Source organism: Colobus angolensis, unplaced genomic scaffold, assembly GCF_000951035.1.
Source record: "Colobus angolensis palliatus isolate OR3802 unplaced genomic scaffold, Cang.pa_1.0 Scaffold600, whole genome shotgun sequence".
Classification (NCBI taxonomy): domain Eukaryota; kingdom Metazoa; phylum Chordata; class Mammalia; order Primates; family Cercopithecidae; genus Colobus; species Colobus angolensis.
This window is the reverse complement of record NW_012119600.1, coordinates 96,700-111,281: the sequence shown is the minus strand read 5'-3', so window position 1 is coordinate 111,281 and position 14,582 is coordinate 96,700. Positions and strand designations below refer to the sequence as shown.

The following is a 14,582-nucleotide window of genomic DNA, read 5'->3' as shown; positions in this document are numbered from 1 at the left end:
TTTTTGCCTACCAATATAAGCTATCTTTTTATAGTTCTTAACTTTTTTCCTACTGTCAGTTATATATTTAATAAATACCACCATTAATTGCTGATTAAACATATTAGCATTGACAAATATATAGTAACAGAAAGCAGATCAGTGGTTGCATGGTGGGGAGGTGGTAGAGATTACAAAGTGGCATGAAGCAACTTGTAGGTAGTGGGTATGTTCTCCATCTTGATTGTAGTGAGGCTTTCTTGAGGGTATATATATATGTGTCAGAACTTTTCAAACTGTACATTTCAGCGTGTAATTTGTGTATCAATTATACCTCCCTAAAACTTTTTTAAAAATCCAGTTGAAGGCCAGGCGCGGTGGCTCACGCCTGTAATCCCAGCACTTTGGGAGGCCGAGACCGGTGGATCACGAGGTCAGGAGATCGAGACCATCCCGGCTAACACGGTGAAACCCTGTCTCTACTAAAAAATACAAAAAATTAGCCAGGCATGGTGGCAGGCGCCTGTAGTCCCAGCTGCTCCGGAGGCTGAGGCAGGAGAATGATGTGAACCTGGGAGGCAGAGCTTGCACTGAGCAGAGATCAAGCCACTGCACTCCAGCCTGGGCGACAGAGCAAGACTCTGTCTAAAAAAAAAAAAAAATCCAGTTGAAAACTTGCTCCCAGAAATATATAATGTAAAATCTACTAATAAATGTTAATGAAAGGGACAGCCTGTATTACACTTATTTGTTTATTTAACTTTTTAGAGACAGGGTCCTGTTTGGTCACCCAAGTTGGAGTGCAGTGGCCTGATAATAGCACACTGCAACCTCCAACTCCGGGGCTCAAGCAGTCCTTTTGCCTCAGCTCCCAAGTAGTGAAGACTACAGGCCTCCACCACCATGCCTGGATAATGTTTCGATTTTTGTTTTTGTAAAGATTGGGTCTTGCTATTTTGCTCAGGCTGGTTGTGAACTTCTGGGCTCAAATAGTCCTCCTGCCTCAACCTCCCAAACCATTACAATTATAGACTTGAGCCCCCATGCTTGCCCTGAACCTATATGACTAAAAATCTTTATTTTTACCCTTGTTAAATCTGCTGAGTTTTTCAGAGGTAAATTACTTCCCCGAGTTGCTCATTACATGTCATAATAAAAACAGCAAACACTTAGGCAGTGTATGCCTTGCACAAGGCCCTGTTCTGGTTTATTCATTTGATCCTCACAAAAACCAACTACAGCAAATTGTACCTTCATTTTACATTGAGGAAATTGACAGACAAGGAGATTAAATAACTTGTCCAAGGTCATACTGCTGCTAAGTGGTGGAACCAGTCTTTAAACACAGACAAAAGTATTTAAGATTTTTAAAAATAACTTATAGCGACACATCATATGTTACATTTAAATGTATCTACTTACATTTTAAATGCTCTAATTTGTGAAAATAAAATCAAAATACTTTCTAAAGATCCGACAGGTTTGCATGTGATACCATTATTATTTATACTACTGTTCTTTTTTATTTATTTTTTTAATTTTTTTTTTTTTTTTTTTGAGATGGAGTCTCGCTCTGTCGCCCAGGCTGGAATGCAGTGGTGCTATCTTGGCTCACTGCAAGCTCCACCTGGTGGGTTCACGCCATTCACCTGCCTCAGCCTCCCAAGTACCTGGGACTACAGGCACCCACCACCTCGCCCGGCTAATTTTTTCTATTTGTTAGTAGAGACAGGGTTTCCCCGTGTTACCCAGGATGGTCTTGATCTCCTGACCTTGTGATCCGCCCGCCTCGGCCTCCCAAAGTGCTGGGATTACAGGCGTGAGCCACTGCGCCCAGCCCCTGTACTACTGTTCTTCACTTTTTAAAGTGGTTTCAATTATAAAAACTGATTTTATCGTACCTTACATTTTACTTTGAAACTGATTTTTCCCCTGAGAGTTCTGCTTTGTGATTTCAAGCTCATTTTCTGTATTTTATTTTGTGAACCACTGAGTCTAGATACGACTTTTGAACATAATTTTTATAGCATAACTCAAAAAAAATTGTCGTTAAGGACTAGGAAGCAATTTGTATTTTAAAGGAAGCTGATCTTCAAATATCCTCTCAACAAATATTCTACTTTTGTGCTATTCCAATTTTATCTAGTTTACTATAGCTCTTCACAATTAGTTTACCCATACAAATGTAAAAATAAGTAAAGTAGCAATCTCTCCGATGGAATCAGTGTTTGAGTTCTTGAAGTTGACCACAGACTGTAAGCAGCACAAACTCCAATAGTTTTCTATTAAGGTTACTGTTGAATTTAAAAGACATTAAATCCTCTGTGTCAACCCATTAAGATTAATATGTGTGTTATTGATTTAATTTATGTTTTCACTTATCTTCTTGTTTCCTGAAATCCATTTTGATATGGCTTCAAAATATGTTTGCAACTTGAAATTAATACAAACCCTTATTCCATAAACAACAAATAAAACCTTCATTTCAGGATTTAATCAGTACAGTCTTTCCGGTTCTTATTATTCTAAATTGTTAGATTTCACTTTTCTGTGCTTGGTTCTTTCCTCTATTTGAAAACTGTGTCAGTTGACATCTGTGGAGTTATTCCGGGAAGAACTGGGAGCTACCGTCCTCTAGAAGCCAATATTTTTATTGTAACTGAAATTAGAATGTTTGAAGAATGGAAAACATTGTATTTAGCAATATAGGAACAAGATGAATGAAACTGAAACAGTCTTCTCAGTCATTATACCACTAATAACATGGTAAGGCTTCAGCATCTGATTTTTAGCATTGTGAATATCCACTGGGCTCACACTTCAGACAGGGATTTGAAATAGTGGTGTATACCTTAGCCCTACTTACTTGCCTTTCAGTTGCCCCCAACTCACTCTCTCAGTCTGGATTGAGTGCATGCTCACTCCTTTCCTGTTCATCTAATCCCTCTGCCTGACCCAGTCCCATCACTTATGTTGCAGAAATCTCCCAGTGGGGGTGTGTGTTGGGAGGTGAAAATCATTGTCACCTCCATCCACAGAGCCCTAACAAAATCCTGGCTACATGCTGAGCCAATGAAGTTTACTGATGACCTACTGCAGAATTACCCTATTCTTCCTCTTGTGCCTTTACACCACTTGGTTCTTTGCACATGATGGGATGGCAAGGTCTATGGGGGGGTCTGCCCTTCCTCAGCATGTCCTCAAAGGACTCAGTCTCCATTTCATCTCCAATACTTAGCCCATTTCTTTGCACATACCAGGGTTCAGAAATGTACACCCAGCCTCACTGACTCTGCCCTCAAGCTTATAATTTAGTAGGAAAAATAAAGTATGCACATTATTCTAAAGTACATGGTGGTCAGGCATGGTGGCTCTTGCCTGTAATCCTAGCACTTTTGGAGGCCAAAGACAGCATATCACTTGAGGCCAGGAGTTCAAGACCAGCCTGGGCAACATGGTGAAACCCCATGTCTACTAAAATCACAAAAATTAGCTGGGCATGTTGGTGCGTGACTGTAGTCCCAGCTATTTGGGAGGCTGACACACGAGAATCACTTGAACCTGGGAAGCAGTTTCAGTGAGCCGACATCATGCCACTGCACTCCAGCCTGCGTGACAGAGCAAGACTCTATCTTAAAGTACATGGTAAAGGATGTAAATAACAGAGAAAGTGTCTTATGTGTCTTGTGGCTTGCAAAGACAATAAATACTTTTACAATTTCTGGATGAACAATATTAGTTGTCTTCAGAAAGAAGATACAGTTTTCACTTTGAGAGTGGGTTGGCATTTGAACAGAAGCCTGAAGGATAAGTAGGACTTTGGCAGACAAGAAAAAGTGGAGCAATAGGAGAAATGTATGCCAAGCTGAGAGAAATGTAGAAGGTAGGTGGGGAGTGATCCGGTTTAATGAAGAGTTTAAGAGAACAGAATGGAAAGACAGGTTGGAATAGGTGAAAGAGGGTCTTGAATATTACACCAGAAGAGTAAACTTCATTTGGTGGTTGTACAGACTTTTTTGACTGACTGAGCAGGAGTGTGATGCAATCAGAACTTTAGGGAGATTCATCTAGTACGTTCACAGCTGTTATCTCCAACATCTAGAATACTACCTGGCATATAGTAGACCTTCCATAAATATTTTGAATATTTACAGAACCACATTAAGAGTTGTCATTTATTGATGTAGATGTGTAGAGAAATAAAACTATTTGGATGTGATATTTTTAGTTGACAGATACACACATAACTTCATCCTTGACCTTTCTTTCACTACCTTTGGCATTCCTGTTACAATTATCATCCCCTACTGTGATGACTTCCATATCATAGGAAACCTAAATCCAGCTTCCTGTTCTTTCCCCGCGTTATTCTTTCCCCTCCAAAGCTACACAGAAGAAAGTCATCTAATCCAGGCCTCTTTCACGTGAAAGTTTGTTAGAATTTGTGTACAGTCATTATGTGCACAAAAAAAGATTTCTCTTTCTAGGTTAAATATCCCCAGCCCCTTTAATTGTGTGACCATCCTAGTCACCATCCTCTTCATGTGTCTGGGATTAGCCAAGTGTGTCAGTGCCCTTAAAAACATGACATCAATACTGAGCAGTGAGTCCAGAAATGTCTAAATTAGTACATTTCTCTGGCTTAAAGACTCTGGAAATATCTTCAACTAATCATTCTCTATATAATACTCCCTTGTCTGTGTATGAGTCTTTACAATAAAAATATATATACTTCAAGCGCATTTTCCATGTCTCTCTCAATGTTCTCGCTTCCTGGTTCAGGCCCTCATCACTCCAGACCTGCATCCTGTATCTTGCTTTTCAGCTTTCTTGCCTGCTGCTACCAGATTTGTCTTCCTTAATCCGTGTTGTCATATGCACTCATTGATCATCTGTGGTGTGCTGGCCCTGCGCTCATGCCTCAAGGGATCAATTGTTCATGAGTAGGACAAGGCCTGTCCCTTAAGCTATGGGGGAACAGTATTCATCTGACTAAAACAACAGTAACAACATGCGGGAGGTTGCGCTGCAGCATGGATATATCCTCAGGACTGAGGACAGAGAGGGGCATTCTAGCATAGGTTTATGGAGATAGCATTTGACTAAGCTTTTACAAATTAAAACAGAGAAGAGGGTAAGAGCTATCCAGTCCAAGCACGGCAGGCCTAAGTGTACACTAATTTGGGGGACCCCCTGAGCAGAGCTCAGGATGTGTAACAGGAAGACTGGTACTAAATGACCTGGAAAGGAAGATTAGAGCAGTAAAGAAGGACCTTGAGGGCCATCCCTGGGCGTCTGTTCTGATGATATAGGCACACTAAAGGATGGCCAGGCTCCCAAAATGCATTTCCGGAAAACAACACTAGTAGCATTTCCTAGTAGAAGACATTAGGGTCAACATTTGGACAGGCAGTTCAACCAGCAAGCTCATGGGAGAGGCAGCTGGCAAGCCGACCAGGAGTAACCCCTATCCCTGCCATGGCGACTTTGGGCGTATCATTAACTTGTGGGGTCTTCACCTAAAATATAGGATAAATGCTCATATTTCCCCTGGCAGGGTTGTGGTGAGGTCTGAGAGATAATAGGTATCCAGTTCCGCCTCACTCATAAGAAGGCGCTAACTTAACTACGGGGATGGCTGCCGCGGCCCCGTCCGCGCCGGGCACTGGCTACCGCGCCGGCAGCACCGAAGGGTACACCTGTGTCCCGCCGGCGGCCGCGGGAGGTGCTGCTAGAAGACTAGACGGTGGGCCGCCTGGCTCCCGGAACTCCGCGGCTGGCGGCTGAGGCGCGCGCCGGGCTCGGCGCCCTTTGCTCTGATTGGGCGGGACGAGGCCCAGGGGTGGGCCGACAGACAAAGAGGGGGCAGGAATTGGTCAAGTCCGGAGAGAGGGCGGGGCCTTGGCGCGCGCGGGAGGCGGGAGCGGGGTCCCCCGGGCTTTCTCTCTTAGCCCCGCCTCCTTCCCGGCTCCAGCTGGGGCCGGCGAGGCTGAGTGGTCGCTACGCTGCTCGCTGGCCTCTCAGTCTTCCCAGCAACCGGTGACACTGCCCGCGCGAGACTGACCACTAGCTGGCGCGGGCGAGAGGGACAGGAGCGTGACCTCCCATCCCGAGGGGCCGGACGCTCGGGCGCCTTCCCGGTCCCCCAACTCGGAGGCCGCGCGCGCCGTTAGCCCCTTCCTCGCTCCCCCGCCCCAGTCCCGCAGTCCGGGAGGCGGGGGTCGGCAGCCGGCTGAGTGGGAACCGCGCGGTGTCTGAGGAGCCAGTCGGCGACCGGTGAGGGGACTGAAGGGCAGGGGAGGGCACGGGTGGCGCGGGGCAGCGGTCCTCAGCTGTGGCTATTCTCCTCCCATCCGCCTCGGGCGACTGTTGTCAGCGGCGGTCGGGAGCGCCGCCCGGGCTACGAGTGACGCGGAGATACTGCGGAGCGAGCGATTGGCCGGACACGGCCGCGCGGCCTGCTCCTCCCAGGCCTACCCCTCCGCCTGTCCTCACCGGTCCTCCCCGGGTGACCTTCGGGGCTGGCGTCACCATGCCGAACATCGCCAGGCTGAGCCGGCTTAAGGGGGCAACGGCCGGCACCGGGTTCTGGCAGCGTTAGGCGCTCCGCACTACGTCTTTGGTGCCCGGTCTCGCCCTCCGAGTCGGCTGGCGCCACAGGCAAGGGGCTAGGGTAGGCTCGGGGTTGGGGAGGGGCTCGCCCGAAGAAAGTTTGCCCAGCAACTTGTGACGCGCGCCGCCTGAGGCACCCTAGGATTGGCTGCGCTGTTGTGGGTCACGGAAAGCGACCTGTTCAGGTGCTGTGTTCCTCATCCGCGAGTAGTTGTGCCCCGCTCTTAAGTACCAGGCACCAAGTCCCAGATGAGTGCCCAGCTTCCCTTCTTTCATCTTGGAGCGCACAGTTCGCGCAAGTGGAGCTATGGAAGTCCCATACTGTGCTGCTCTAATCTTGTGAGGGATTCTTAGGGGTTGAGCGGGGAAGGACTGAAAAGGGCTGCAGACCGTTTAGGATGCCTGGAGTGGAGACGGGAGTTAAGCCCCTTACTCAGAGTCCCTCTTAAGAACTGTCCAGGGCCGGGCACAGTGGCTCATGCCTGTAATCCTAGCACTTTGGGAGGCCAAAGTGAGAGGCTCTCTTGAGCTCGGGAGTTCAAGACCAGCCTGGGCAACATGGTGAGAACCCTCGTCTCTACAAAAAAAAAAATAATAATAATGATAATTAGCCGGGTGTGGTAGCACCTGCTCATAGTCCTAGCTCCGCAGGAGGCTGAGGCTGGAGGGTTGCTTGAGTCCAGGAGGGTGACGCTGCAGTGGGACAGTGATCAAATCACTGCATTCCAGTCTGGGTGACAGCAAGACCCTGTCTCAGAAAACAAACAACAAGAAGGACTGTCTTAGGGAGAGTAAATCCTAAGCACCAGATATCTCAGTGTTAGCAATTTATTTTTTTATTTTTTTTCTGAGACGGAGCCTTGTTCTGTCCTCCAGGCTGGAGTACAGTGGCGCGATCTCGGCTCCTTGCAACCTCCGCCTCCTGGGCTCAAGTGATCCTCCCACCTCAGCCTCCCCAGTAGCTGAGACTACAGACGGGTGCCACCACACCCGGCCGATTTTTGTATTTTTAATAGAGACAGGGTTTCATTATGTTGGCCAGGCTGGTCTCGAGCTCCTGACCTCAAGTGATCCGCCCACCTTGGCCTCCCAAAGTGCTGGGATTACAGATGTGAGCCACCGCACCCGGCGAGACTTAGCAATATTTTGACCTTTCCATATGAAACACTATAATAATAGCTTTTTTTATTTTGAGATGGAGTCTTTCTCTGTCGCCCAGGCTGGAGTACAGTGGCATGATCTCGGCTCACTGCAACCTCTGCTTCTCAGGTTCAAGCGATTCTCCTGCCTCAGCCTCCCAAGTTAGCCGGTACTACAGGTGTGTGCCACCGTGCCCAGCTAATTTTTTTGTTTTTTTAGTAGAGACAGGGTTTCACCATGTTGGCCAGGCTGGTCTCGAACTCCTGACCTCAGGTGATCTGCCCACCTCGGCCTCCAAAAGTGCTAGGATTACAAGCGTGAGCCACCGCTCCTGGCCAACTTTCTTTACTAAAGTTTTCCCAGCCAGGAGGATCAGACACTCCAAGTCTGCTATCATAAAATCAGACAGCTAGTAATGGGAAGAACCAGAATTTGGATGCCTGCCTCTCTAGTTCTGCTACACAGGTTGCAGGCTCAACTCAGTAAACCAAAGCAGAGTATTTGTATATGTAGTGGGTAGTGCTATGGAGGATACGACGACTGTAGTCAGGTCCTTTCCTCCAGGGACCTGACTGGGAATTTGGGAAATTCCCAGTCAGGGAATTTGGGAAAATTGGATTCCGGACTAATACATCACTTTTAAAAAGCACTGAGTACCTCTGTGTGCCCAAGTCCTTGCTAGGCCCAGGGAAGCTGCAAAAGACCTTATAGTCCATTCTCTCTCATCGGGGATGCTCTGGCCACTCTGGGCTTCAGTGTTGCCTGTGTCTCAGAAGGACAGGACAAACTCCCACTATGTATGTTCTCTCCTTGTCTACATCCATCCCTTCTCTATACTTCCCAGATTTCACAGGAAAATCTTTGTGAAACCAAAACTTCCAAAAGAATGTATTTGGGCTGGGCATGGTGACTCACACCTGTAATGCCAGCACTTTGGGAGGCTGAAGCAGGAGGATCACTTGAGGCCAGGAGTCCGAGACCAACCTGGGCAACAGGGCAAAACCCTGTGTCTACTAAAAATACAAAAATTAGCTGTGGTAGCTCGAGCCTGTAATCCCAGCTCCTTGGGAGGCTGAAGCACAAGAATCACTTGAACCTGGGAGACAGAGCGAGACTCTGCCTCCAAAATAAAAAGAATGTGTTGGCTCATGATCGACTTGAGCACTTGGGCTGAGAGTGAACTGTCATTCCTATTTCCACCAGCTCCTTAGACATAGACTGAATCTGAAGCTGGAAGGAGCAACTTCTTTTGAAGTATTGGATTTTGTTTCTTTATGGGAGAAGGAAGCAAGCAGTGGCAGTTCTGGTGCTCTGAATTCCATTCCCCATCCGCACCTCCTAGAATAGGACTTAAATCTTTCCGGAGTCGACAGGAATCCCTGTTTCCTGTTACATTCACTGATTAATATATGCTCCTTCCAGCTTCAGATTCAGTCTGACATGTCTACGGAGCTGGTGGAGACAGGAATAACAAGTTCGCTCCTACCCCAAGTGCCTAAGTCTGATCATGATCCAAATACATTCTTTTGAAAGTTTTGGTTTCACAAAGATTTTCCTGTGAAATCTGGGGAGTATAGAGAAGGGATGGATGTGAACAGGGAGAGAACATACATAGTGGGAGTTTATCCTGTCCCGTTGAGACATGGGCAATGCTGAAGCCCAGAGTGGTCACAGCATCCCAGATCAGGGAGAATAAAGCTGAGCAATGAGTAGGAGGGAGGTCTGGAGGCAGGGGGAGCCTCTCTAAGAAAGGGTAAAGAGTCCTGAATGAAGGAGTGAGAGAGCTTTGCCAGTAGAAGGAACTGTAAGTGGCAAGGCCCCAAAACTGCCTCCTGAAAGCCAGGGAAACTTCTACTCCACACCCTATCTAGAGTAGGGAATGGATAGTTTGCTTCTATCTCATCCAGATTTCAGGGCAGTCTAGGGGTATCACAGAATCCTGGAGACAGCAGCATCACTCAGATCCTGAGGGGTAAGAATACAAGGAGAAGCCAGCAGAAGAATCACCGCTCCTGATGCAGCTACAACTCCCACCCTCCCACCGCCAGTTCCTGCCCCTCTTCTCATGGAGACCATTCCATTCCTGGGTCAGGGCCCCAAGATGAACACAGTGCACACAGAGCATTCCCTGGGGCCCCAAGTGCTGGTTCTTGGGGTTGGCATTTTACCCCCTTTTCCCCTGGCTGCCTAGTGCTTCCCTGTGAATTTCAAGCCAGGTCTTTCCCTGCTGCTCAGTGAGCTGCTGCAAGCCTCTTGGGGCCTTTAGGAAGGGGTGGGGCTGCCCTAGGGAGAGTGAGAGATGGGCCATGTGGCCTGCTGACTTACTCCTGTCCCCAGACCCACCTGTGCAGTTGTGCTGGATGACTGGACAAGCCTGTATAGGAAGCCCAGGTCACATGGGGGTTACTAATAACACCCACCTCAAAGGACTACTGGGAAGACGAAAGGGAAACACATGTACAAACATGTGAGAGTTCTTGTGTATTATTACCAGTGATAACAGATGGTTTCACCCTCTGAGAGTCGCAGTGAGAGAAGGTTTTGCATAAGTCACAACCCCAAGTCCCTACCAGGTCTAGATGTACAGTTTCCAAAACAGCAGGTGGACTTTTCTGGAGAGGGTGGCTAGGAACTAGGGCCTTGGAAAATGAGAGGAACAGCTCTCCTCTATGCTTACTGAAGGTAAGTCAGACAGGGTCAGTGACATTTTCTCAACTAAAGCCCTCCAAGGACTGAGGTGGGCTAGCCTCCCTTCAAATGTTCCAGGATTTGGAAAGGCCATTTGGACAAGCACTATTCAATAAAAATAAAATATAAGCCACATTTATCATCTTAACTTTTCTTTAAAAATGGGTAAAATGTATTGTGATTTATTTCATTTAACCTAATATATCCAAAAATATTTCAACATATAATCAATGCTAAACATGATTAATGAGGCATTTTCATTCTTTTTAAATACTAAGTCTTTGAAATGAGGAGAGTATTTGGCTCTTACAAACCAACTCGGTTTGAACCAGCCATGTTTCAAGTGCTCAGTCACCACATGTGGCTCTGGGCTACTGTAGTAGACAGCATAGCATGGAACAGTTTCCCTCAGCCCTATTCCCTGCTGCCCAGACCAGGTTTACCAACTCTGACTTCAAGGTGACCACTGGTTTCTTGTGAATCATGACTTTTTGAGGTCTTTTGTCCCACCCCAGAAATGCTGGCATGGCAAAAGAGATAACCAGGGAAGAAACATCTTTATTCTGATTGAAAATAAAGATTTTCAATTATTATTCAATTATTCAGAAACAAAATGACATATGAAACTCAGAAGTTTATCTTGACACTACTGTAAATAACAGTTTTTCCATTAGCTTATCTTCCTTCTTAGTACCTGTTTTGTTTTGTTTTTTCTTAGTTATATGTATAGTATTTGTATTAAATGCTTGAAAGGTACTTACATTATTCAACAATGAGAATTTTCACCAATTTGTACATATTTCCCCCTTCCCTCTTTCCGAACTTCCCTGTACTTTTTTTCCAAAGTGAAAGAAATTTGGTGGTATAGCAACTTTAAAACTCACATTCAATCAGGAGAGTGGGGATTACGATGATCTAGAAGTCACTCTTTTTTTTTTTGGCACAGTAATAACTTTTCTTTCAGGTTTCTACTTCAAGCGTGATCCCTTTGCTTGTGGGATGAGCTCCAGCATGGGGTGAGGTACAGAAGAGAGACTCGAAGAGCCTGCCTTGGGCCTTAAGCGCCAAACCTGCACCCTAGCAAGTGTCTTACTCCACATCCGTAATGGAAGGAAATGGTACTGTTGTGTATATGCCGTTTAAGTGTTAAGTGTGCATGTTGGTATGTGTGCATTTGTCTTCCTTGGGCATGTGCCCTGGGAGGCAGTGGCCTGGGAGAGGGTGGGCTCCTAGAAACATGGTTTGAGAGGTGCCATGGTCTCCAGATACCCAAGGAGGAGGCAGAGCACTCAGTGGGGCATGAGTATTGCTTTCTTTGGCATTTGGGATCAGCCACTGAGTCTCCAGGGAAGTTTTTATTTTCAGGAGGGCAAACATTCCTCTGAACCGACATCTAACTAGAATCAGCAGCCAGTGTCTGGGTTGCAAGTCTCTCTGAAGGAACCAAGAATCTCTTAAAGTCTACTCCAGCCTGGGTGTGATGGCTCACGCCTGTAATCCCAACACTTTAGGAGGCCGAAGCGGGTGGATCACCTGAGGTCAGAAGTTCAAAACCAGCCTGGCCAACATGGTGAAACCCCGTCTCTACTAAAAATACAAAACTTAGCCAGATACACTGTCATGCGCCTATAATCCCAGCTACTCAGGAGACTGAGGCAAGGAGAATCCTTGAATCCGGGAGGCGGAGGTTGCAGTGAGCTAAGATCGGGTGACTGCACTCTAGCCTGGGCGACAGGGCAAGACTGTCAAAAAGTCTACTCCAGAGCTCCTGCTTGCATTTTTTGTTTAAAAATCATACTAATCATACTCTTTATATAAGATGTCTGGAATTTAAAATACTCTAGAGCTTCTCTCAACCAAAAAAAAAAAACGTGGCGTAGTAGTGTGGATGAAACAAGAATGGTAAAATGGTGAGTGATTTATGTACTATTCAGTTTTTTGTATTTTAAAATGTCCATTAAATAAATACCCTCCTCCTGAAAATATTTCCCTCCCTTTCTTCCCCTGCTCAGTTGTAATTCACATTTTCCCTTTTACTTCATCTCTGCTGGGCACAGCACATCCCACTCCAGAGGCACAAGAGGAGGACATCCCATGCTGGCTACTCCTGCCCAGCGTGGTGGGGGAGCAGAAGCTCCAGAGCCCAGACTTGCAGGTTTGCTGTTTTCACTTTACCCCATTTGTATCCAAAACATAAGGACCCTGTCTATGGGGGTATTTTAACCAAAGGTCTGAGTATTTATGATGAACTTTCATCTGCTAAGAAGAAAGTGACAGCTGACCAATTTATTTTGCGTCTTCTCCCTGATCTGTTGAGCAACAAGGGGCTATACTGTACTAGCAACTAGACCTAATCTCCAGTAAGGCTGGAGACTGACCCGTGGGCCTTGAGAGAAGTAGTCAGTGCTGAGGCTAACCAGGTGAGGAGGGCAGCCACATTGTGCTCGTGACTAGAGGGCAGGTGAGGTTCTGTGCACATGCTACAAAGGCTGACCCTGCTCCCAGACAGCTGCCCGGAGCAACTTGTCAGAAGAATTCAGGGATATCATGTGAGACAAATAGGATAATAGAGCAGATTTGGTCTCCATAAAGGAGTTTTTCTGCTACTCCAGATTCTCAGATTCCTGTGGCTGGGACAGTGAGGAAATGCTGCAGAATGTTCATAAACAATATGTTTTTCTTGATCAGATTCATCATATTCAAACCTTCACAAACAACTCGGATATCCTGACAATTATTATAGAAAGGATGCCCCTTCCTTCTCTCCAGCCTTTCCTGAAAACGGGAAAAGTGTTTCTCAGATAATGCCACCAACTTCTAATAATGTTTTTTGTGAATTATCTATGCTCCCGTTTTACCCCTTTCCTGGGTCCTGAGTTGCTTTCTCAACTTTGGGGCTGTATACTGGCATGGGGTAGTGTGTTTATCAAGTGCTGTCCAAAGCCAAGGAACAATATTTTGGAGTTTCTCAAATACCTTCCCTTGGCCAGGCCCCAGCCCCTTCTGTAACTTCAGGGTCTGAACCCTTTGCTTAGGCTGGGACTGTTTGTGCTTCATCACATTACCCGCTTTGTTCTCCCAGCCCAAGCCTGGCCGGGTTCATGTCAGTGACTCAGGAAAGCTGGGTCTTGGAGGAAGGCGTTGGTTCTCCCAGCCCAAGCCTGGCTGGGTTCATGTCAGTGACTCAGGAAAGCTGGGTCTTGGAGGAAGGCGTTGGTATAGTCTAAACGCAGGAGACTTCTCACGGCCCCATCCCGCCTTGGTCATTTCCTAATGTATCCCCAGACAAGGATCCCCATCTAAGGCCAGCAAACAGGCTTGGCGTTCCCTTCCCTCAGAGCAGTGTTGATGGTTCCCATGCTAATGCAAGCTCGCCTTTGAATCCATTCTTGTTTGTTCTCCAGGACACTTGTAGTTTCCTTCCTGCCCTTCCAAGTAGTTCAAGGACACCCCCTCCGTATTTCCAGGATGCCCATGGCTTTGCTTTGTCTTGGGGAAGGGAATCCTGGAGATGGACTACCTAAAGAAGTAATAACAAATAGGGAGTTCGTGTTCCCCTCTCCATTCCTTATGAGCTGCTGCAGAGGCTCACAATGACCTTCTCCCCACAGGCTCACGGTGCAGGGTGAACCTGGCCACAGCTCACTTCTGGAACAGCCGCGGTGTCTGCCCTTAGAGAAGAAGCCTGAAATCAGACCAGTTTTTGCGGCCTCCCCCTTTCCTCTCTGTTACAGTGCCCTTTCCAGGCCTTAAGAGAAGTAAAACTTAGCCACAGCGTCAAGAGGTGGACGTGGACCCCCGAATGTGAGTGGCACGGTTCCCTGTGAACCCATCCTCACCATGTTTGCCACATCTGGGGCAGTGGCAGTGGAGAAGCCTTACGCGTGCGGCGAGTGTGGCAAGAGCTTCTGCTACAGCTCAGTGCTGCTGCGACATGAACGAGCTCACGGCGGTGACAGCCGCTTCCGTTGTCTAGAATGCGGTGAGCGCTGTGCGCGGGCTGCCGACCTCCGAGCGCACAGGCGCACCCATGCTGGCCAGACCCTCTACATCTGCAGTGAGTGCGGACAAAGCTTTCGCCACAGCGGCCGCCTTGACCTACACTTGGGTGCGCACCGGCAGCGATGCCGCACTTGCCCCTGCCGCACCTGCGGCCGCCGCTT

At 47.2% G+C, this 14,582-nt stretch overlaps 1 protein-coding gene and 1 long non-coding RNA gene across 3 annotated transcripts in view; both read left to right on the top strand.

The window, feature by feature from the left end:
- Positions 1-5,686: 5,686 nt before the first annotated feature.
- Positions 5,687-13,501, top strand: LOC105526998. 2 transcript variants are annotated; one of them, XR_001004175.1, is made up of 4 exons: positions 5,687-6,255; positions 11,384-11,537; positions 12,477-12,574; positions 13,108-13,282. It is a non-coding gene; the product is annotated as an uncharacterized LOC105526998 (long non-coding RNA). The 2 variants fall into 2 exon arrangements; XR_001004174.1 differs by having other exon boundaries at positions 12,477-13,501.
- A 522-nt stretch (positions 13,502-14,023) lies between these two features.
- Positions 14,024-14,582, top strand: part of LOC105527007 (zinc finger protein 672-like) — a 1,763-nt gene continuing 1,204 nt past the window's right edge. The window contains exon 1 of the mRNA XM_011963186.1: positions 14,024-14,582. Within this exon, the coding sequence (XP_011818576.1) occupies positions 14,260-14,582 (323 nt within the window). The 5' untranslated portion in view covers positions 14,024-14,259.